At 45.6% G+C, this 23,578-nt stretch overlaps 1 protein-coding gene across 3 annotated transcripts in view; it reads right to left on the bottom strand.

The window, feature by feature from the left end:
- Positions 1-23,578, bottom strand: part of NCAM1 (neural cell adhesion molecule 1) — a 223,497-nt gene that overhangs the window by 35,418 nt on the left and 164,501 nt on the right. For all 3 annotated transcript variants that reach the window (XM_061592241.1, XM_061592243.1, XM_061592242.1), the window contains exons 10-13: positions 23,005-23,189; positions 21,661-21,757; positions 19,426-19,596; positions 17,365-17,496 (exon numbers count right to left, since the gene is read on the bottom strand). In XM_061592241.1, coding sequence (XP_061448225.1) covers positions 17,365-17,496; positions 19,426-19,596; positions 21,661-21,757; positions 23,005-23,189 — 585 coding nt within the window. The remainder of the gene's footprint in view (positions 1-17,364; positions 17,497-19,425; positions 19,597-21,660; positions 21,758-23,004; positions 23,190-23,578) is intronic.

Genomic DNA, 23,578 nt, shown 5'->3' with positions numbered 1-23,578 from the left:
AAACACACACAAAGAGAGAGGGGAGAATGGACCATGTACATCACCCTAAGATCACGGAGGGAAAGGTGGGGTTAAAAATAATAATAAAGTTTTAGACTTTGGAGGTCTTCTCGCCTCTAACCTTAAGGTAGGATGCAGCTATCCTTGAGAGTTGGCTGTCCATTCTCTGCTTAAATATATTCAAGCACGTTGCCCAAAGCCATTTCTTCCATTGTCAAATAGCTCTTACCGTTAGGAAGTTTCTTCTACGGTATTGCCGAAATCTGCTTCCTGGTAATTTCTACCCACTGTTTCTAGTCCTGCTCTCTGGAGCAAGAGAAGAAACCTGTTCCACTTTCTGCATGATAGTCCTTCATGTCTCCCCCTTGACCTTCTCTTCTTCAGTTCAGCAACCATGGAAGGAAGAGCCCTCCAATAAATCGGCCTTGCCCAGCCTAGTGGCCTCAAGATTATTTGGACTACAACCTTCATCAACCCTAGCCAGGATGGCCAATGGCTAAGGGTGATGGGAGCTGGACCCCGTAACACCTGGAGGACATCAGGATGGGGAAGGGTGCACTAAATACACACCCACCCATTGAAGAGCAGCCAAATTGGGGCCAAGTCAGGGAAACCTTTGGAAAATTGCGTGCCCTGAGAACATACAGCCCTGGACATCTCCACTGAACACGATTGTCATTTTTCTTTCCCAACCCTCCTCACCTCCTGCATCTACCTCTCCAACTGTCTCCATTGGCCACTGTGTAAAACGGGTGTAAAGCTGTGATAAAACATTTGCCGCAGTTTCAAGCCATTACTGGTGCCCATTGCAAGTGGATTGATACATGAGGGGGAAAGAGAGAAAAACAAAGCGAAGAAGGGGGTGTGGGTTAAAGTGAATTCACAAAGCAATGAGACTGGTGAAGAGAAAAAATATGAAAGGTCGTGCAAAATCAAGATGGCTAGATGTTAGTTCTGTGTGGATGTCGCCCAAACATGTGTGGGAGGAAAGAGAGGAGGGCCAGTGGCTCGTCTCCAAGCATGCAGCAACATCTGGTTACTGGGGTTAGTCTTCCTGGCAAACCCCTGCCTGAATGCTTCCCTTGATAAAGGGCAGAAAGAATCCAAGATGTGAGAATCAAGCAAGGGGAAATGCTTAACCCTTTGATGAGTTTGCCAAGCTATCTTCCAGGAAGCAAAAATGCAGGGGTTGTCCCCCTCTCCGTGGGTGGTGCACATGGAGGGTTAAAGTGAGACTGCAAGAGTTGCTCTAGGAAATCCATTCTTTCGTTGCTGCCATCAGCTCTAAAACTAGAAAGTAAACCAATTTCCTTATGTTGCAAGAGTCAAATCGTTTGCTTCCAGATTTTGGAGAAAACCATCAGCTGTAGTTGCAATGGGTATAAGGCTTCAATATTGGTATAAAAGCCTCTTCCTGGTTTGCAAAAGATATTGTACTGATAGAACAGCATCCACAAGAGACCACACACTGAAGCTTTATCCTTATCATTGCTTTTGTGTGTGTGTGTGTGTGTACTAATCAAGTAATGTGATCTAGAGATGGAGCTTACATAACACAGGACTGCTCAGCCCTGTGTATCTCCCCTCCCTCTGTAATATGTTGGCACACTTGCCTTTGCCATGGTGACATCAACACTTTTCGCGTTCCTCTGACTCCCAGCTGCTGTGGGGAAATGGCAAGAGCTAAGTCTGTTTAAGCAGCATTATAGGGGGAAGGAGGTAAACTTGACACTGGGCTGCTGTTTTGAACACCTAGTGCTACTCGGTGGAACACTGAATTGCCTTGACTGAAGGATTTTCATCGTATAAATGCAATGCCCAAGGCCTCGTACACAAGAAGAGAGGAAGGTGTATGTGATGGGGCAGATCAGCGAAAGGGCATTGTTAAGCAATCCTAACTACATCAGAACTATGCCCCTTGGTCCCTCAATAAAAAAAGGAAAGATTCAGGTGAGAATCCAAAATTTCTGCTCTGCTCCTAACAGCTAAATTCAATGGCCATCCCAAGATTGATTAATACAAAATGCAACTTGGATTTGAACCTAAGCATGCACTCAGGACCTGTGGCTCATCCTTGCTATCCCATGAGAATGCCTGTATAGCACCTGCTTTCCAAACATTTCTATGTTCTGTTTCAGTTTACAGGGAAAACAATCATAGCAATCACACCTACACATGTCACATGCAAAAGAGGCCCTTTGCATCAATGGAAGCAAACGATTTAGCCCAGCTTTCTGAGTGCTGTGCTATCTTGCCAGCTCAGTAAAGGGATGGCATGATGGACTTTAGTTGGTTTTGCATGCAGATAGAAGGTGTTGAACAAAGCTGTAAAAATAATAAAAGGTTATAGAAGGAAATTTTTAAGTGATGGAAATTTAGAGATTCCTGAGCGGAAAATGTGTGTATTTTTGATTATATATTTTGTCCTGTGCAGAACTTGTCAACCAATCAGAACAAGGCTGTGTTTTGTTGTTTTAATGTTTACCTTCTGTTCACCAGCGTGGACGACATCATCAGCACCATGCAAGCCACATGACAAAGTCACATGATACGCACGCACATGATTTGGTTGAAAGGAAAGTGGAGGTCACATGAAAAATACAAAAAAATTAAAAAACGGATGTAAACAATGGGCAAAAAGAATCAACAACATTCATAGATTAAATTAAAGTCTAAACAAAATTAAATTAGCCACTCTACTGAAACACTGGGGGAGACGGAAAAAACAAACACCACCAGCCTGCAAACAAAAGATTATTATCACAAGAGAAAGCACTGAGTTGCTACAGTGAAGAGGTTTGGTTGGTTAGGCAGAGCTGTGGCTTTGCATATTAATTAATACCAAGTCAGGAAAGGAAACCAAAAATAAATACATAGATACTGAGACAAGAGAAGCCTTTTTTTATAGAAATCGAACAAGTGATGGCATCCGTAACACTGTTAAAAAGGAACATAAAGCAAAAAGGAAAGACATGTTATTTAGAAACAGTTTGCCCACCAAAGGAAGGCTGTGGAAATAAAAGTTAGCCTCGTTGATTTATTGCAAATGGAAGTTGTTGTCTCCTATTGATGAAATCTCCTCCCTGTAGGGACAGAAAAGCAAGCAAGCAAACAAACCCCACCCACACACCTCCTGGTAAGGGGAGAGGAAAAGGCAATTAAATTAGTCTTTGTCTGAGAAGCGCTGTTGTGGATACTGTCAGGCAGGGAGAGTAAGATAAATACAGGTTGCTTGGAAACCCCACGTGCTCAGATGAGGTCTGTGCCTCCAGCACAAACTGGCTGAGGATCAGCTGAAACAGCCAAAATAACACAGGGCAAGTCTGTAGGATTGAGCAAAATCATTAAGGAGGGACAGGTCATGTAACCATTTCACTGCATAGGCAAGCTCACTGGTCAGTCCAGATAGCATGGCAACCAAAAGACTTCCACAAGCTTTGTGGTGCAAGCAGATAGTCCTGGTTGACGTGTAGCTGTGCATTGAATCAGCTGCCCGAGCACTTCTGCCCCATGATGAACTTGGCTTGCATTCCCACTCCAAAACATGTTGATATGTATTGATTTAGATGTATAACCTGCCTTTTCCTGAAAATTTGGGGTAAGAAAAAAGCAATACACTGAATTGCTTTCTCCTGTGCTTGCATCCTGCAAACATAAGGGGAACATAGGATGCCGCCTTACACAGAATTGGGTCATAGGCTCATCTAGCTCAGTATTGCCTACGCTGACTGTCAAGGAGCTCCCTAGAATTTCAGACAGAGACATTCCCAGCCTACCTAAGGATGCTGGGGACTGACCTGGGACCTTCTGCATGTAAAGGAGGTGCCTTCTCAGTGGTGGTGCCAAGATTATGCCAAGAACTAGAACTGGGAACTCATAATTCTGTGCACAGATACCCCTTGTGGTGACTCCCTGAAATGCAGGCTGGAGCATTCTTAAAGTGGTCAAAGGATCACAGATACTACAGCGGCTCCACCCACCCATACTACCCACTGGCTCTTGTCAACAGGAGGGCCTATCATGGCGTCCAGTTTAGGCCAAGACTTTGCCCTGGCAAGAAAAATCTTTACTGATTCTTACTTGACAGCTTACCTCTCTGACACGATATCCTAGAAGACTCTGCTGACCTCTCTGTCCACCACCAGGCATCAAATTAAAGCAGGTGTGCAGTAGATTAGACATTCCCTGAACTAGCATGAAACGATTCCCACTTTTTGGTGGTGTAACATCATTGCTGCTTTGGGTTGTTTTAACGTTTTATAGCTTTTATGTCATTTTACTGGCTACTCTGCTTTAAATAATAGCTTTTAGCCACCTGGGGGGGGGAAGGTGGGATATAAATACAGCGATCAACTAATTAATGAATCAGCAAATTAGAGTATTATTTCATCCAATTCGGTGACATTTTCCCCATCTGCTCAGAGCATAATAATGCATCCAAAAGGATACACCTTAAACCGCTTACCAGAAGTTAATTAGGCCTAAGACCCTTTCGCACATTGCTCTACTTCCATGGGGTTGAGCAAAAGACTGAAGGTGGAACTGGCTGTACTCTTGGAGGTTCCCCCTTTGGAACTTGGCTCAATGCACAGGGGTCAGGGGGATGGAGCCAGGGGTGGGTGTGACATCAAGGGTGGATCCAGTGGCAGTGTGTGCTTCCCTTTCACTGCTCCAAGGGGGCACTGCACTTTGACTAATCTGTGGGCATTCCAAGAACCAGGACATGGTTGCATACTGTGCATATGGGCCACTAAGATTGACTGTGAAATACGTGGACTAGGACTGAATTTATATCCTCCCTCACCACCACCCAAGTTGTAAGAAAATACATAAATAGAGGGAAGGGGGGATTCAGGAGATTGGGAGGCAAACTGCTTGGAGAGAACTTACCTCTGGCAGCCACCAGCTAGTAGCCTCTGAGGGGATTGCTATGACCACGGTCACCATGAAACACAAAGGGCAGTAAAGAAAACAGGAAAGGGAGGAAAGTAATTTCATGGCCCCTATTCGCCCCTGAAAGCCCCACCAAATAATTATTTGACAGGACCAGGTATAAAAGTAACTTGCAGCACAATGCCAACCATGTCTACTCAAAAGTATGTCCAAATAAATTTGGTGGGGCTTGCTCTCAGATAGGTGGGCTAGACTGCAGCAGCCACAGACTGCTTTTGACAGCAGGAGAAAAACAAAATCCCGGAGCGGGGAGAGAAACAGTCTGCGACTTGTCTTGGTGTTTCTCCCGATTGCCTCTCACCCCTCAGTGTCATTTTGCACCTGATGATGCCACTGGCCTAATTCATATTTACACTCTGCAAGGTGGTGGTGGCAGGGAGGAGGGGGTCCTAGCTACGCTCCATTTTAATGCAGCTTTTGAAACACGAGTGTTGCATTTGAGCAGGCTTAATGGAAATGGAAATGTCAAAATCTGAGGAGCTGTTTGATGTCTTCTCACTAGTCAAGATGAGAAGCCACGCACATTCGTGGAGCTATGGTAGTATCTATCCATATAACCCATCACCTCTTCTGTTTTTCCTTCTCTGTGAAATAATAGCTGCTAAAGGAAAAGAAAGCCACCAGGCTCAGGAATGTGGGAGGTGCATAAGGACTGTTTTGTGCCAAGTGCAGGGCGCATTTATGGAGCAGCACACAGCCTCCTGAGTGATGGGAGGGGGAACCCTCCACTTACCTGCATTTGCTCTCACAGAATCATTAGCGATCTTGGATAATCCCACAACAGCCTTGAGGGCTCATCCACACAGCGATTTAGTGTGTGTCTGGTGCTACTTGTATCCTTTTGTAATTCGCATGGTTCACATGACGTTGCAGGGAAGCAGAACCTATAACCCAGTTTTCCCCTTTAAATCTTTATCAACCCAATCCAATTATAATGCGAAAAGGAAAGGAAAAACTGTCTCAGCTTCACTGCGCTCCTATGTGTAGGCACTTTGCTTCAATGTTTTTTTAGTGGGCAGGCTCTTTTTGGCGCCTTTTGAAGACTTTCCTCTTTCAACAAGCCTTTTAAGTTGAGACCTATCCCAGTCTGCGTCTGTGTTAGAATTGCTTTTAATGTTTTCTTTAATAATGTTTTTAACCCTTTTTAAAAAAGATTTTTAAAGCTTTTTTTAAAAATGATTTTAACGTTGTTTTGTTTTAATGTATTTTAAAGTCTTTTTATGATGTTTTAAAGTGTTTTTAGCATTTCTGTTTGCCGCCCTGAGCTCCTGCTGGGAGGAAGGGCGGGATAGAAATCAAATAAATAAATAAAACAAAAGCTGTGGCAGCCACTGCTTACTTTGGCTTTCACTCACTCCTCCCTCTAGTTTCATGTCAATTGCACCCCCAGGAGAGGCGTGCAATTGACAAGAAACAATGAAACTGACAAAAAAAACCTCCCCTACTCTATTAGCAATATTGATACCCTGGAGAGAGTAAACATGTAAAATTGGTGGCGGGGCCACAAGGAAACAGCAATACTAAACCTTTTCAGAGGAACGCCTACTTGTGTGAAAGGAAATCAGCGGATTTGAAGCTACCATTTATCAAGTGTGGACCTGAAAAACTATTGCGATGGTAAAAACAGCTTTTTTAGTACGAAGTGAGGCTCCTGTGTGGATAAGCCCTGCGTGGGGTGGAATCAAGGTCAAGCTTTAAAAGGCTAGGCCTGTTTGTCACTGGCCTTTCTTTGCGCACCAGCTTGCTGACTTGCCCGCTCTCTGTTTTAGTGTGTCACTGAGCTGTGAATAACAGAGTCACTGGTTGACAGGGCTGGATAGGAATTTTTCCTCTCAATCAAATCAGCCCCAAATTGAGAAGGTTTTTTTGCCTATCCGTCAGTAGTTTGCAGTGCAATTGTTAGCCATCCATCTCTCCTGCCCCAACCTAAGGAGGAAATCCTGGGCAGGATCAAACATAAGGGTGACCCCCAAAAGGGGTCTTGTGGGGTTCTTTCTGGCCACACCCCTACCTTGGGAAGGGCCTGGCCTCATCCAGCTCAGCAATACTCCCCCCCCACCTCTGGTTGGACAGCGGGATTACAGCCGGATAGGCAGACGCCTTGTCTGATCAACACCCAAGCGTTCCCAACTGCTTGCTGAGGTCCGACTGCCTCAGTATTTCCTCAAAAAGGAGTGGGCAGACAGAATGGAAACGAACCTCGCCCTACTGCCATGCCAACTCCACTTGCTTGCTTTAATCAACAAAGTTCACTCTTCAACCTCAACCAGTTGTTGTGTGCCTTAGTCCCATGGCGAAGGGATAGGGGACACAGTGTGTGCCTGCCTCACAAGAATTACCTTAAAAAAGGCTGTCACTTCCCTTTCTTTCTCTCTCTCTTTTGTCCAGCTGCCATACTTTTTAAAGTCTACGTTGGTTCAAATATGTGGGGCGACCTTTCAGGTGGCAGCTTGTGAGGTACTTATGTTCCAAGGGGCTCTAACTCCTCAAGTGGCCGGGCAAGGGCATTTTAGATGCAAGGTGCCAAGCCCAGCTTTGGGAATGAATCAACCTTGGTCACTCTGATGGATACAACTCTAGTGGCAGAGCAGTATGCCCCACCCCCTTCATATTAGGAAAAAAGAAAGTCCGTGCAGGTTTTTGAAGTTCTAATGTAGATCGACTGCAAGCAAACCAACTGCATCTGCAAAGACACACATCAAATTGCTGGCACCCAAAGCAAGCTGAGAATTATTATGCAGTTAGTCATGCACACCTCAAGGATCATCCTTAGGAAAAAGGGCAACATCACAAGGCAGGGGCTTTTAACAGGTGTACATTTTATCAAATGGAATGTGCTTCACTTTATCTCTCAGTCCAAAGGATGTATTTGCTTTAGATGTTTAAATGATTTAGAAGAACCACATTCCATGCCATGTCAGCACAGAGAGGTTTTCCTGCAACTCCTTCTGAGTCAGGAATGCTAATTTATGAACTATGGAATACAACTGCCAGCAAGGAACTGGAATTTTATGAGTCTCTTCTTTCTTTTTTAAGCAAATGGGTTCCTAGCTCTCATGGCACAGTTTGGTGGGGAAATAAGTTGGACATGGACTGTGAGATCTGGCTTTGCATCTCACCTCAGCCATAGATGCCGGTGCGTTTTGCTCGGGCAGAATGAGTTTTGGCCTAGCAAAACCAGACTCGTCCTTCAGTGGCCATTTTATGAGACATATGGAGACTTAACAAGATGTGATAAGGGCTAATTCCAAGTGAAGGAATTTCTGTTTCCAAGCAACTCTTAAGAGGTTATTGTGTATTAATGAAGAAGAGGTAATAGCCAGTCCGTATCCAATGTGAATACTGGATGTTTTCCCACTGGGACCCACCAATGGATGGGGCAATTTTTACTGAGGGTCCCAAAACTGTCAAATGGCGAGAACTTTCCTTGGATAATCACACACAAGGTCACAGCTGTAGGCTTCAGAGGCTTGGAGAAGCATCAGATATTGTTGGACCTTTTTTGTTTTTGAGACTTCCCAAATTTACCCTGTTCCGTTTTAATTAAGCCTAATCTAGTTTTTCATCTCTGCAACGGGAGAGAAAGATCAACAGGCTGCTTATGAAGGGGGAAGCCATCCTAGAATAGCTAAATAGCCTGATAAAATAGGTGTGAATTCCTGATAGTGTTAAAAACACAGAAAGCAAAATGCCAGCATATCTCCACTCTGCAACACAACCAGGAGAAAGGGATTAGGGAGGGCACCACGCCTTTTTTTTACCCGCCGGATTGTGCTCCACACACAGTGGGACAGGGCATACCGACTGCTCCTAATCGAGCACTGTGCTGCATGCCATACAGTTTTGAAAAGGTCTTTGAGGGGCTCAGGGCACAGGCAGGAGAGGGGAAAGAGGGGAGGGTGGAGGGAAAGCCTTCCTGTTACTCACGGGCTGGCTCTGTGTTTTCAGATTCAGTAGGATGCTGGGTTGCTATGGAAACATGGAAGGATAGATAGGACACGCAAAGGTGAAGCCTGGCGCAAAGACAAATTATGAAGGAAAATAAGAAGGCAGAGGAGAGTGAGTGAGAGCCTAATGAGGAAATGGTAATGACTGAAGAACATTTACACCCAGGATTCGTAAAATAAATAGAGCCAGTGCAGTATAGCGGTTAGAAGACTGCGCTGAGGAGAGCCAGGGTCATATTCCAACTGAGTCCACATTCACACCACACATTTATTCCACTATTATTCCACTTTAAACAGACATAGTTTCCCCCAAAGGATCCTGGGAAGTGTAGTTTGTGAAGAGTGCTGAGAACTGTTAGGAGATCCCTATTCCCCTCACAGAGCTACAATTCCCAGAGTCCTCTGGTATGAGGAAATGACTGTTAAACCACACTGAGAATTGCAATTCTGTGAGGAGAGGCAGGGGTCTCCTAACAGGTCTCAACATCCTTCACAAACTACACTTTTCCCAGGATTCTTTGGGGGAAGCCATGATTCTTTAAAGTGGAATAATGGTGGAATAAATATGTAGTGTGAATGTGGCCACAGCCAGGAAGCTCCCTGGTTGATCGTGGGACAGACCCTCTCCCTCAGGCTAACCTATCTCAGGGTCAAACTAGACATTATTTTAATTGCCTTGTTCGGAAGCATGCCTGGGTTTTCCCATGTGCTGTTTGACCCACAGAGGACTGCTGTGAGGCTGAATAAATATTGAGAAACTGTTGATTGAAGTTAACACTCTTAACAGCTTTGCACTCTTCCCAGAGGTGGAAGTCTTTGCCTGCCTCTTTGGGAAAGCAGGAGTTACAGCAGCTGCATTCTACCGCCTGGGGGTCCTCCTTAGGCCAGTACCCACCAGCCCAAATGTTGTGGAATGAAAACTTCAAAAAAGGTACCAGCCAAGACTGCTACAATTGTACAGAATTTGGCAAAAGAAAAAGGGAAAAGGGGGTTCTGCAACAAAATACTGTGGTGCAGAGAGCTCCTGCTTGAGTTTTCAGCAACTCTTTACCATTCCATTCCCCTTCCAGTTCCCAATGCCCCCCACGCCCAACTCCAACAGTTAGTCAGTATTCTGTGCCTATGTTGCATGCTCATTGGGCTGTGTTCTGAGGGACTGGTCCCCATGCCCCAGTGGTGGTACCATTTTGGCTCCCCAAGGACCAACACTCACAGAACTGAGTTGGCTATTAGTGTTCGTGGCAGCTCCCCAATATCCTCTTCAAAACACAACCTCTGCTCCTTTATGGTCATCTCTGTGTACAGCTACTTCAGGCTAACAAACCCAAGTTCCTTTAAATGCCTCACTCTCCAAGAACATTTGTAAACCACCCAGAGAGCTTCAGCTATGGGGCGGTATATAAATGCAATCTATCAATCAATCACACATGGAAGGAGATGAGGAGAGTGGGAGAGGGGTAGAATAAGAGGCTCTCATTCCAGGGAAATGGCCCATTTCCATCTTCAGAACTGCCTGTGTGGATGTTACTAGAACAGAGGGTCATCTGCCCCATCCCAGGTCCCTCTGCTAACCAAAGAAGTCCACCTGGCAGCAAAAAAGGAAGAGCTGTGGGAAATCCTGATGCAGATTTGCTACAGCTGGACATCCCAACAAGAGAGAACTGAGTGAGCAGAGTGGTTAAGATACTGAGATGGAAACCACCACCCCCATTCAAGGTCCCTCTGAATCTGCAAAACTACCTTTGGCAAACCCTCTTTGCCTGCTGGTAATATGTAAAAACAATGCCAGTCCACAGGATGGTTGTAAGGGTTGTTGGGTAATATATACGAAGCATTCCAAAACACTTAAGCTGTGAGCACATTAGTCACCCATAGCAAAGCGTTTCCATTGGCCACATCTGGAGGGGTTGATCTGCTGATCAGTTTCGAAATCCGTTGGAAGCTGAATTACCCCTCCCCTTCAAATGAGCTGATCCCACAAGGTCTTACAGCTAAAAGGGGCAGTGTTTGACTACATCGTGTGCCCGTTTTCAGAAAAGAGAGGTGGAAACGCACTGGAACCGGCACCACAGTAAGTATATCTCTACCCTTTCATATGTTTCCTGAGCTTCTTTCACTTACGAGAAAATTCAGAAGTCAAGGTGCTCCCAAACCTTTCACAAGTTTCCCTCCCTCCCCCCTTTAATTTTGAAGGAACAGAATTTCTCATCAGTCACATCATAGTAAAGCATTGCTATTTTGGGAATCTTCTGGTGATGGAATGCATTCCCTCCCACCCTCCGAAAAAAACCCCAACAACAACTCCTCAGCAAAATTTAAGAAACAACATTCTGGCAATTAAATGCAAAAGGTTATCAGCTCAATCAGAATTTAGGATTCACACCATCTTCCCTCTGCCGTTCCTTGGCCATGTGCTCTCTCTGAACCGCAATCAGCAGCTCTGTAATGAAGCAGGCTGCTTTGCAGTTCCCATCTGGCACTGGTTGACAGCAAGCTTGCTTGCTTTCTTAAAGGGGGAGATTACACTGAAGCCAAAATGGTTGCAAATGCAGCCTTATGATTCTGCGAGCAAGCCAAGGAACACCCTCACTGTCTCACACCACCCTACTCCAAACATCATGCCTTGCACAAACGCCCTGCAGCCTTCTTGAAATACTGCCCTCCAGTCCCACCCTTTGTACTGCTGCTGACTTGCAATTATTGGCTGTAAGTTCTTTGCAGTGCCCAGTCAGCTGAAAGTGAGTTGCTATCAATCCATTACTTCCAGACATGGCTGCACCGGATAGCCACTTTATTGCTGGAATGACCCCACCCAATCAGTCTGTGAGCAAAGCGTCCCCATCACTTTCCCCTTCTAGCCTCTGAAATCCATTTGATCACTCTTTTTTGGGGGGGAGGGAATCCATACAGTATGAACCCTATCTGAATTGGATGTCCATAAATGAGCCACATAAAATTGGCCATCACTACAATCTGTGGCTATTATCTATGTCTGTTGTCTGCTAAACGGAACTTCCTTATACAAGGACAACATACTGAATAGACAACGGGAAAGGGGTGCTCCCTATTTGTAAGCATCTGGCTGGTCATTTTTGGAAAGCGGACTAAGTGGATCTTAGGCTTCCTCCAGTGGAGCAGAAGAATCTCATGTCCTTATTTGCCAGTGAAAACATTCACACAGTTTGCACATGCACTATCAATCTATGCGTGTGGCACAGCCAGTTCACTTAAAAGCCAAGAGGTGTCACCTGCTCCCTGCCTTTAGTGGTTCACAACGGAACCCAGCTGTAGAGTCAAAGCAAACGTTCAAGCATGTCACATACTGAAGCTTTTCCCCTTGAGGATACGCTGCAGCACTTGGGACATTTTACAGAAAAGGTGACATGATATAAATGTGTAAAATTATGCATGGAATGGAAAAACAGAGAAAAGTTTTTCTACCTCCCCCATAAGACTAGAACTTGTAGACATCCAATGAAGCTGAACGTTGGAAGATTCAGGACAGACAAAACAAAGTCCTTCTTCAAACAGTGCAGAGTTAAACTATGGAATTCGCTACCACAAGAGGCAGTGATGGCCACCCACTTGGATAGCTTTAAAAGAGGAGTAGGCAAATTCATGGAGGAAAAGGCTAAATGGCTACCAGCCATGATGGCTGTGCTCTGTCTCCGGTGTTGTAGGCCAGTTACTGGGAATCACAAGTGTGGAGAGTGCTCTCTGCAGTCAAGTCCTATTGCGGGCTTCCCATAGGAGGCATCTGGTTGGCCACTGTGAGAACAAGATGCCAGACTAGATGAGCCATTGGCCTGATCCAGCAGGCTCTTCTTATGTGATGCTCTGATGGAAATCCTAGACTGATGCTCTGATTGAAATCCTAGACTGGCTGTAATCTTCCACAGGTTTAATTACTAGACTCACCGTGGTCAGACAGACTTCCAGAACTTTTAGATCCATATTTTTCCAGGCAAGACATAATAAGTGTCCATACACAACCATGGAGAAATCTAGCTGTGTTTGGGCAGCAGGGTGACCCACCCCCAAACAAATAAAAGCTAGCAGCGATGGCAATAGTTCATGCTCTTTCTAACCTAGGTCTTGTGAAAAATGTGATTTCATTTCATTTTAAAAAAGAAATCCTCCCTGCAGGACAACGGAGCACAAGGCTTCTATGTGCAGTTGGGTGCTGGAAGAAGGCTTGAGGGCCAATTTAATTTAGATGAACTTTTCTTGCAACCTGAAATATTTTTGGCTGGAAATCCGAACCAGCTTCACTCCCCCTCTAACCTGCCCACTCCACAGTAACTCAAGAGCAGAAAGGCTTTTAGTGTGGCTGCCCATTCTACGGAACAGTGTTCCTGTATGGGTATGACACGGGACAACTATTTGCACTTTCCAGAAACAACGGAAGTCGTTTCTTTCATCAAGCTTTCCCAGCTGGATGAAAAGGTCTCTGCCAAGGTGTCCATTTTGTTTTGTTCTTAAACCCATCTTCTGTTATTTTTGCAACTGCATTTTAGCTGTTTTTATTAAATTTTATACATCACTTTGGGACATATATGGAAGGCAATTAATAACAGTAACAACCACTGTGGACTACATTGCAGGGTTGTTATAGCCACTCATGCCCTGTCACAGCCCCCCTCCCCCACATACAATATAAGATTAGGATGAGTTGGCACTGGCGGGCACTTTTTAAAAGTGCTTTTCTTTAACAATCTCATTTTTCACATGAAAACCAACTGAATTAGAAAGAACAAGAATTCCTGTCTTCACTGCAATGTTTGGGGGTGAGGGGTGGAGAAATACATTCAGAGACAGTAAAATATAGGATTTCTCCATTTATTTCTATTCTATTTGCAGCTCTCACTTTGGGACATGCTCAGGGTAGAAAGCATGCTTTGCATGTAGACAGTCCCAGCTGCAATCCTGGGCATCTCCAGGTAGGTCTGGAAAAAGAACTCTGTGTGGCTGAAATCCTGGCAAGCTGGTCCCAGTCAGTGTGGAGTAAGGATGGGGAACCTGTGGAGGCCCTCACGTATTCCTGGACTATAGTTCTCATCTTCCCTGACCATGCTGGCTAGAGCTGATGGGACATAGAGTCCAACAAGACCTGGAGGGCCACTGGTTTAAGAGCCAAGGTGTAAACCATACTAAGGAAGATGGTCTAATTACGTACATACTAGTTTCCTGGATTCTGGCCCATGGAAGACTAAAAACTGAAGTTCTCTGTCCAGTCACTGAGAGGTGTTTCTTTATTATATTCTTATCACGACAGAGTCCTCAGCAGCGTAGCACTGAATTTGGGTGATCATGCTCAACGCTACCATAAAGGGGCAACCTGACAGAACTGCTAGAGTGGCCAAGTTTTGTTGTTGAAGTTTTGGCACTGGGAGGGGGGGGAGGAAAAATGAAGGGGGGCGGGATGGGGTCATAAACAGGTCTGAGATGGTTTCGTTTCCTCTGCCCCATCAAGGTTGTCTGCTTATGTCAGATTCAGGCTTCCGAAATTCTTGGGCTTGCAAATAGCTCCACCCTTAATCTGTCAAGTGCCAATGAACTGAACCCCAAATAAGGCTGTCCATGTTTCTTCAGAATTTGGAGGGGAAAAGAGGGGTCATTTGACACTAAACCTAACAGTGGAGCCTCTTCCGACTTGGTGACCTCCATATATTTTGGACTACAACTCCCGACTCCAAGCCAGGGCTGCATGGTCTTTTCCAACTTTTATTTCTAATATATATGCACAAATCTAAATTAAAGAGAGTCTGGCACAAGCCACCTTCCCTCTATCTACTCATGAGCTACTTCTGCTGTTCTTTCTTCTGCTCCTGGACTCTGAAGTCCCTTTCACTATAAAACCAGGGCTGGTAACGCACAACATCTCTCATTCCCTGACTGTATTCTGCACGCTAAGGCTCTGTCAGGATCACAAAGCTTATTCTTCTGGAATACCCGACTTCCTACAGGTGAGTTATCACCCAGTAGCACAGAAGGTGCTGTTGGAGACAGCCTGGGGGGGGGGGGTTCAACGTTGCCTACCCCAGCTCCCTCCCTCCCTCTCTCTTTCTGTGTGTGTTTGTGTGTGTGAGAGAGAAACAACAACACTGCAAGTGAAATAGGCATACATGCAGATACGAACAACACTGCATGCTTTGGAGATGGGGAAGAAGGAGGCGTCAGCCTCTCGACCAACTTCTACAAACAGTAGTGTTAACCGGAAAAAATACAATGGCTACTCTAGTGTCAGTGTTATTAGAAGATGCACTTTATCAGCTACTTTACTTCTAAGCACAAGAATAAAGAAGGTAAAAAAAACTATAAAAGAAGAGAGAAATGCTAAGTTAAAAAGGGCTAAATCTACATCCAATGTTAGGGTAAGAGCACTCCAGGAGAAAGAATTCAGAAGCACTTACGTGGCGGTGGAGTGCCTGCGGTTTCCCCATGGTTGAAACACAGATGAAAAGACAAACATAGACCCCCAAAAAAGAAAAGATGTAAGAGAGATGAAAATAAAGGAGGTGACAGCACAAGGCACGGGAAATTTAAAACAAGTGAGTGGGCCTTGCATTGAGGCCAGACTTTCCAGGTAGACAGATTAGATTAGCAAAGAAGAGTCAAACTGGGCAGTTACAGCAGCACAAGGGGGGGAAATTGTTTCCATTTTATTAATTGGTTGATTGATTGATTGACAGATATCCTGCCCTTCCTCCCAGTAGGAGCCCAGGGTGGCAATTTATCTGTGCACTGGATAGTTTGTAGGAAAAAGGAGCACAACAGCTAACTGTCACCCAAAGCCTCCCAGAGGTGGATCGGAGAGGGAGGAACTGGTGGAGCGGGAGAGTGGCTGCACCACCTGGTCTTTGCTGCAAGGCCCTGTGCATGTAAGGAGCAGCACTAAGCTGAACAGGACTAGGAGAGGTGGGGTGGGTTTGTTCTTGATCATTTCCAGAAATATGCAGAGAAAACCAGGTGGGAAAGTTGGGGGGATAGAAAGAAGCCCATCCACACATGAGCAAGCTGATTATGTAGAGGTCTGAGGGAAACTGGGAGGGGCAAGGACTTAAGATTTGGAACATCCAGGTATAAGTAAAACCCCTACTTCTCCATGTTGTGTTACATTTAATCTCACAGAGTTGAATTCCTATTACCTGCCATAAAACTGTGAACCAAGAAAGTCTGCAAACAACTCAATTTACTCCACTTGTCTCTCAAAGAAGAAAGGAGCTGGAGGATGGACAGGTTCATTCTCAACTGGGAGAGTGTCAAAATCCCCAACAAGACCTTGCAATTTGACTCCCACTTGTTCACTTTGAACCTTGCCCACATATGGGCAAGGGTTCCAGTGAGCACATGATGTTGGGAAATTGTAAGTAGGAGCCATAGTGGAGCACTCGCTGACTCACACACACACACTGTTGTTTATAATACAGATACCACTATGACATTCTGATTATAGTGTTTAATCCTTCTCCCAAGCTAGCTGAAGTTTTCATGCACGCTCCAACAATATTTTTCAATCAGTGACAATTTAATGAGGCCGACTGTGGTAAGACTGAGGATAGAGAAAAGGATGTACTTGTTCACAAAGCGCACAATTAATTTATGGATTTTTCTGCCACAAGTTGCAGTGATGTCCACTCCCTTAGCTGGCTTCAAAAGGGAATTAGACAAATCCTTGGACGCTGTTAAGTCTATCAATGGCTACTAGCCATGATGCTACAACCAGGCTTGTACACCGCTCAGTATCTGTTACTGGGGAGCAACAGAAGGGGACGGCTGTTCTCCTTCCAGCCATGCTTGTGGGGCATTTAACTGGTCACTGTGGAAAGCGGGGTGCTGAACTAGCTGGACCATTCAACTGAACCAGCAGGCTTTTTTATGTCTACCTTTTCCTAGGATTTGCGTGGGTGGGTGGTGATGGTATTTGTGGGCTCAGGCAAAGTAAAGGCGCCATCAGGTCCTTAAGTGGAGGCTGACTCAAAACTCAACCACATACTTCATAATTGAGAATGCTTGGACAAAAATCATCCTTCTACCATCTTGCAGCTGTGCCAGGAAGAAGCTGGGTCGATTCTTCTCTGCCCCTAAACCACAAGGGCGACATGACTTGTGCCAAGCTACAATAAAGGAGGGAGGGCTAGGTGTGTGTTTTTTTAAGCCACATAATCCCCCTGAACAATGAAACCCTTGTTTCCATACACAATAGCTGGGAGTGCAGCCTGATGGAGGAGGAGGGGGGAAGGGACAGAAAAGACCTTAGGATGAGAGACAACAATAGAAGTGGGTCAATGTTACAACCTGGTTAAATCAGAGAAATCTGGACAGGTATTTTGGAAAAGATCAAAGTGAGACGTGCAAGAGGAACAGGCGCCATCCATGCACGGCAGGGATACTGCAAAGAGGCAGGGAGGAAAAATGAAGGACCAAGTTTGCAAAAGCAGGGAAGAGCAGGAGGGTTACTTACGAACTGGCTGTGTCTTGAACTCGGAGAGACCACTGATTTCGCCCTTGCCTTTGCCGTTGATTGCAGACAATCGGATTGCGTACATTGTCTCTGGCTTCAAGCCTATGACGGTGAACACGCCCTCCATGTTGGCTATTCCAGAAAAGAGGAGGAACGTTTAATCCATAACTGAAAACATTTCATTTCACACTCATCAGCGTTATTTCCTTACATGTGTAGGACCTGGAGAGGGAAGAGCAGGAGTGGTGGAAGGAGGGGGGCACCTGTCATCCTGACATTAAAGAAACTGGGGCACTACTTTTATTTGCTGGTATGTTGAATATGCAAACTTTAGACTCTCCCATCAGCCAGAAAAAAGGGCTAATTTTTCACCCCTAAATGGGGTTTCTTAATTAACTCAATATTTGTTATCTGATGTTAAGCCCTTCTATGTACGTACGTACGTACACACACACACACACACACACGCACGCACGCACGCACGCACGCACGCACGCACGCACGCACGCACGCACGCACACACGCACACGCGCGCGCGGAGAATTCCACAGTATTTTAGACAGATCCTCTTGCAGCCCTTCACAAGTCTCCGTTGTTTGTCTAAGGAACTGTGAAATCCGCTTTGTAGAAATAACAGCATTCCTATTGTTTCTGAGGAGCGATGAGAAACAGGTCGGAAGACCTTGATCTTGTCACAAGTTGATGGTTCTTTTACCTCATGTTAGCATCTAATTAGCCTATCAGAGGTAGCATCAAGCTTAGTGGTCATTACCCCTAAATACAATCCATGTAATGAGAACAACATTAGGACAACAGTCAAATTGGGTTGTACGTAGTCATCTCTAAACCCTAAGATATAGGAAAAGCTGCCTCATACCAAGGGCTAATTATCTCAAAAAGCAGATGGGTTCAGCCTGTTTTTGTACTGCATCAGTTAAGGCAGAACATTCACTAATAGGCAAAAACCCTTTTGGTTTAAGAACGTACCTATAGTCAACAGATATTTCTATCAAACTTTAAAAAGCAGGGAAATTGGGCAGCTATAGCGAATGCACCAGGGGAGCAGGAGACCTGACCTCCTCTATGAGATATTATACTGCTCTACCAATTTGTCAAAACGCAAACACAATTTGGGTTGGTCTTTCACAGTCCAATCCACTTCCTGTGTAGCTTGGAAGAATTTGGTAACGTACAAAATACATTCCCTCCACATGGAAAAATAACATTGGGGGAATAATTCTATCCGAGCTTTCTTCTCTACATGATTGCTTTCTACACTGTCATTTATCTACAGTAGGGCCCCACTGCTATGGCAGGTTAGGTTCTAGACCCCCGCTGGAAAGCGAAAACTGCCGAAAAGTGGATCAGCTGTAGCGCGGGGGTCTGGAACCTAACCCGCTGATCACACCAGAGGAGGAGAAGATCAGATCTTCCCCTCCTCAGGCGCGATCAGCTCAAACGGGAGTCTGATCGTGCCAGAAGAGGAGAAGATCAGCTGGAGCATTCTACAGCTGATCTTCCCCTCCTCCGATGCAATCAGCTGGTGTGCGGGGAGCTCCAGCCCGCCCTCCAGCTGATCGCCCCGCTGGCACCGTATTAACGGAACGCCAAAAAGCGGGGCCCTACTGTATTTAGTTGGGGGGGGAGGCAGCAATTCCATCAGGTGACTTCCATCTGCAGGCTAAGGTAGTAAAATCCAGAAACAAGTTGACCGCTTCACCTGCTGCCTGTCAAAACTAGGCCCAAGTCAAACTATCAAGCCAAAACAGCTGCCTTTGGACACAGACTTCTCCAGCCTTGCTATGTGAAGATCTTTAACAGGAGAAGCCAGAGACTGAGCAGTGTGGCCTTACAGGTGCTCACAGTTATTGCCTATCTCAACTATAGAGCACAGTGGGGTAACAGGAACAGATTTCCTTAATCTGACGCTACAAAGAAAGGAATTCCAACACAATCGCTCTGCTATTTCTCCATGGCACCCATCCAGAGTCCAGAACTGACAGAGCTTCTTCAAGGTTAACCAGCTGACCAACAAATGGCTGGCAGTGCTCAATCCCCTACCTTCCTTGGCGTCATACATCCTGGTGTGCCAGTCTTCCTCCCCCAGTGCTCGCCACTCTGCTTGGTACCGGAGAATGGGCACGCCGCCACTGGCCTCGGGTTCATCGAATTCCACTTGGGCCGTGCTCGAGTAGGGTTCCACTCTCTCAATGGAAGGTGCAGATGGCGTGTCTGAGGCAGAAAGGAAGTGGGGGCAAAACGACGAGATCAGGGGGCTGCTTGGAAATTCGGCAGGAGGGGTACGCATGTGGACAGGGACAGGGCAAGGCTGGAATTTGCACACTCACACATACTCGCAACCTACTTCAAGGACACACACAGGGTATTTTGTATGGCGACTACAATTTTTCCCCTCAGAACGCCCCTTTGCACTGGAAAAGAAAATATGGCAGCTGTCAGCTGATCAGAGCTCTGGCAAGTTTCACCCTGCAAAACTGTGACTCTCCCCTCCCCTGAAAAGTCCAAAAGAGGAAAGGCAGCTCTTTCACCCCCGGCACCCTCCCCCCAAGTTTGGTCCAGTCCTAGAACAAGCTCTGTGTGGGAGTGGCTGTAGTACTTGATTGTCAAGAGTAAGAACCAAGATTCAGGCTTACAAGAGGCAAAGATGGCAGTTGCTGAACCCAAGGGGATGCATCCGTGCATGTGAGTGTGCATGTGTGCGAGAGAGCCAGAGAGCTTTGCACATTGCTACTGAATTATTAGTCAAAGGAGAGAGCTGTGGGAAGACCACCTGGAACCATCCTTGGTCCTAGTAGGCCATGTGACAAATGCTGCCCTCTTTAAGAATATCTAGGTTAGGCCAGGTTGTTTGGCCTGAGCCAGTAAGGGATTTGGGCCACTCTCTGATGTGCAGCTCTCTGATGTATTTAAGAGTTTCTTGGACCACTTTCAGACAAAGTTTGTGAGATGACTAAAAGAACTATAGAAAGATTTTTTTTAAAAAAAATGCTATCATCATCATCATCTAAAACAACTAACATTTTGTAGCACAGAATACATATATTCAATTCAAGTTTCACCAACAATTAAACAGCTAAAACCAGCAATAAATCCAGAACCAAAACAAAATATAATTATCCACTAAAATCCTGGGAGAATAAAACAGGCTTCACTTGGCACCAAAAGGATGACAGGGCCAGGTGTCTATGGAGAGTGTATTTCACAACTGGGGACACCACAGAGGCAGCCCTGCTCCAGGCTGCTACCAACAGCACCTCTGATACAGGTGTTAATGAACAAGCAGGTGCATCCTGAAGCTACCTTCCCAAGTGCCCGCTGCCCTGCGGCACAGACGCCTGAACTGAAGAGGCCACAGGAACCCCTCCCCCACCCAAGGCTGCCTTTTGATTGCATTCACAGCTAGGGATGGACAAAAGTGTCAGTTTCGGTTCTCAGTTTCTTATTTTTCCAATCTTAAATTCAGTTCTCCACATTTCCTCACCTATCTGCATTTTTTTAAAAAAAGAAATCCTCATGAAAATTGCCAGCATTTTAGTATGAACTTCTCCTAATATACACATTTTGTATACAGACTAATATACACATTATCTGTAAGCAATCATCCCTAAAATAATGCATTTTGGTATATTATTTTCACTAATATATGCATTTTTATGCACATTTTATCCTAGTATATGCATTCTTGTACACATCATTTGGTTGGAGAACTGCACTGGAAAATTCGGAGAAGGGAAACTAGAAAAATAATTGTGTTTAAGTTTGTGTAGTGGTTTGTGAAGTGCAAATTAGATAGCTTCTTATTAAAATGCAGACAGAATCAAATTTCTCCCCCATTCCTACTCACAGCATCCTTCAGGAACCTCTCTGGCTTTGAGCCAGGCCTCCAGGGAAGCAAAGTTACCCTCAAAAGGAAGGAGATAGACCACAGCTTTCTTGCTCCTTACACCCATTTCCTGCACAGCACGCACAGATTCTCCTCTGACCTGTTAGCAGGGAACACCTGACAAAATAATTCCAGATTCCCCTTCAAGAAGAAACATGTGAGTAAATCACTTAGGGCCATAGCTTAGGGGCTAAGGCCACAATGTAGAAATCTTTCAAACTGCTCAGTGTAGCGTCTTTGAGAGTTCTGATGCTCTACCAAAGGATTCAGGGAATCTGTGCATTTAAAAAGTCAACAGGCAACTGCAAGCCTATAAGGCAGAGCAGTTTCATTTTTTAAAAAATGGGAGAGGAAAGTATCTAGACCTCATGGGTAGTGCTTGGATGACTCACCCGCTTGCACAAGGATAAACTCCGAGGACTCCTGACCAATCCGGTTGACTGCCGTGCAGTTGTAGTTTCCAAAATCATTTTCTGAATCTGGTGTCACCTGAAAAGGGGGAATTGATCAGGGGAGGTTTGAACAACTTCCCTAGTAGGAAAGAATAAAGCATTTAAGGGGGGGGGAAGACAACTAAGGTAGGATGTTATAAAGATTTGCAGCATTTTGCATTGTGTGGAGATGGTTCTCTTGCCCTCATAACACTAGAACTTGGGGTCATACAATAAAACTGATTGGATGGAGATCCAGGCCAGGAAGGACTTCTTCACACAGCACAGAATATACTTATGGAACCCACTGCCACAGGATGTGGGGAGCAACTGCAGCGGGGGCTTCCTGCCTTCAAGCTCTCCTTGTGGCTTGCTAAGGGCATCTCCTTAGTCACTGTGGGAAAGAGGGGTATTGGACTACATTGACCTTTGATCTGATCCAGCAGGCCCCTTCTTGTGTTCTTCAATTGCAGACAGCAGAGCCTGTCTGGGAGACGGAATGGAAATGCTTTAAGACCAGTCAATACAGTTTAAAGCTACTGAGAATCCCTGTGCAATAGGCCAGCTGGTCAGGGCCACTCGAAATATATGGTATGGGGCCCTCTTGATGGTGGTCTTAAATCTGACTGAATTGCTTTTGGTCCATGATTACCATATTCACATAAAGAAAGGCAACCTGCGGCGGGAAATTCCTTTGGTGCTTGCTATGGAGGGCCCATTTGACTTTCGTCATGTGGAGACCCTGCATGATTGGACTCCAACTCCTAGCACACCTGACTGCAGCCCAACAACAACTGGAGGTCCACAGGCCCCCCATCTCTGCTCTTTGCTCACCTTTCACCTGTAAGGAAGGCTGTGTGGTCAAGCCAAGCAGCCTCCCCCTGCGCTGACGAAGGGATTCTGCATCCCCATGAATCCACGTTTGTCCCATGTGCCCACTAGAGTTGCCAGGTCCATGGTCTGATCCTGATCCTGTGTCTTTAGAAGAGAAAGTCAGCCAATTGCAGGTGTTCTTGCAACACTGTAATAGGAAAAACCACAAGGTGGAATTCTCCTTTCCCCCTGCACAACTTTTAAAGATACAGAAGACCTCTTGGTTGCCAGACCCAGCCTCGAAGAGGTCTTCTGTATCTTTAAACGTTGTGCAGGGGGAAGGGAGAATTCCACCTTGTGGTTTTTCCCATTCAAGAGTTGCAAGAACACCTGCACTTGGCTGACTTTCTCTTCTCCTAAAGATACAGGATCAGTCTCAGGCCCTGAGCCTGGCAACCCATGTTCCCACTCAGCGTGCAGTGGAAGTGTCACCTCCAGGTAACTGGCCGCTGGCGTGTTGTAGATCCTGATGTTGCTATAATTGGAGCTCGGTAGCAGCTGCCCATCCCGGAACCAGGAGATGACGGCACTCGGGTAAGCAAACACCTCGCAGGTGATGTTCACTTGGTTGCCTTCCCAGGTGTAAACAGCAACAGGACCTTGCAGTTTTGGGGCATCTGGAAGAAGGAGAGAGCAGCATGTAAAAAAAGCACTAGCAAGAGATGCCGAAGAGGCCTGCTGTAGACATAACACAGCTAGGGTTGCCAGGTTCCTGGCCTGAGACTGATCCTGTATCTTTAGGAGAAGAGAAAGTCAGCCAAGTGCAGGTGTTCTTGCAAACCTGTAATGGGAAAAACCACAAGGTGGAATTCTCCCTCCTCCCTGCACAATTTTTAAAGATACAAAACACCTTTTGGTTGCCAGGTCCAGCCTCCAAGAGGACTTTTGTATCTTTAAAAGTTCTGCAGGGGGGAGGGAGAATTCCACCTTGTGGTTTTTCCCATTACAGGGTTGCAAGAACACCTGCACTTGGCTGACTTTCTCTTCTCCTAAAGATACAGGATCA

This window comes from Rhineura floridana, chromosome 12, assembly GCF_030035675.1.
Source record: "Rhineura floridana isolate rRhiFlo1 chromosome 12, rRhiFlo1.hap2, whole genome shotgun sequence".
Classification (NCBI taxonomy): domain Eukaryota; kingdom Metazoa; phylum Chordata; class Lepidosauria; order Squamata; family Rhineuridae; genus Rhineura; species Rhineura floridana.
The sequence above is the reverse complement of the archived record's forward strand: the minus strand, read 5'-3'. Positions and strand labels throughout refer to the sequence as shown.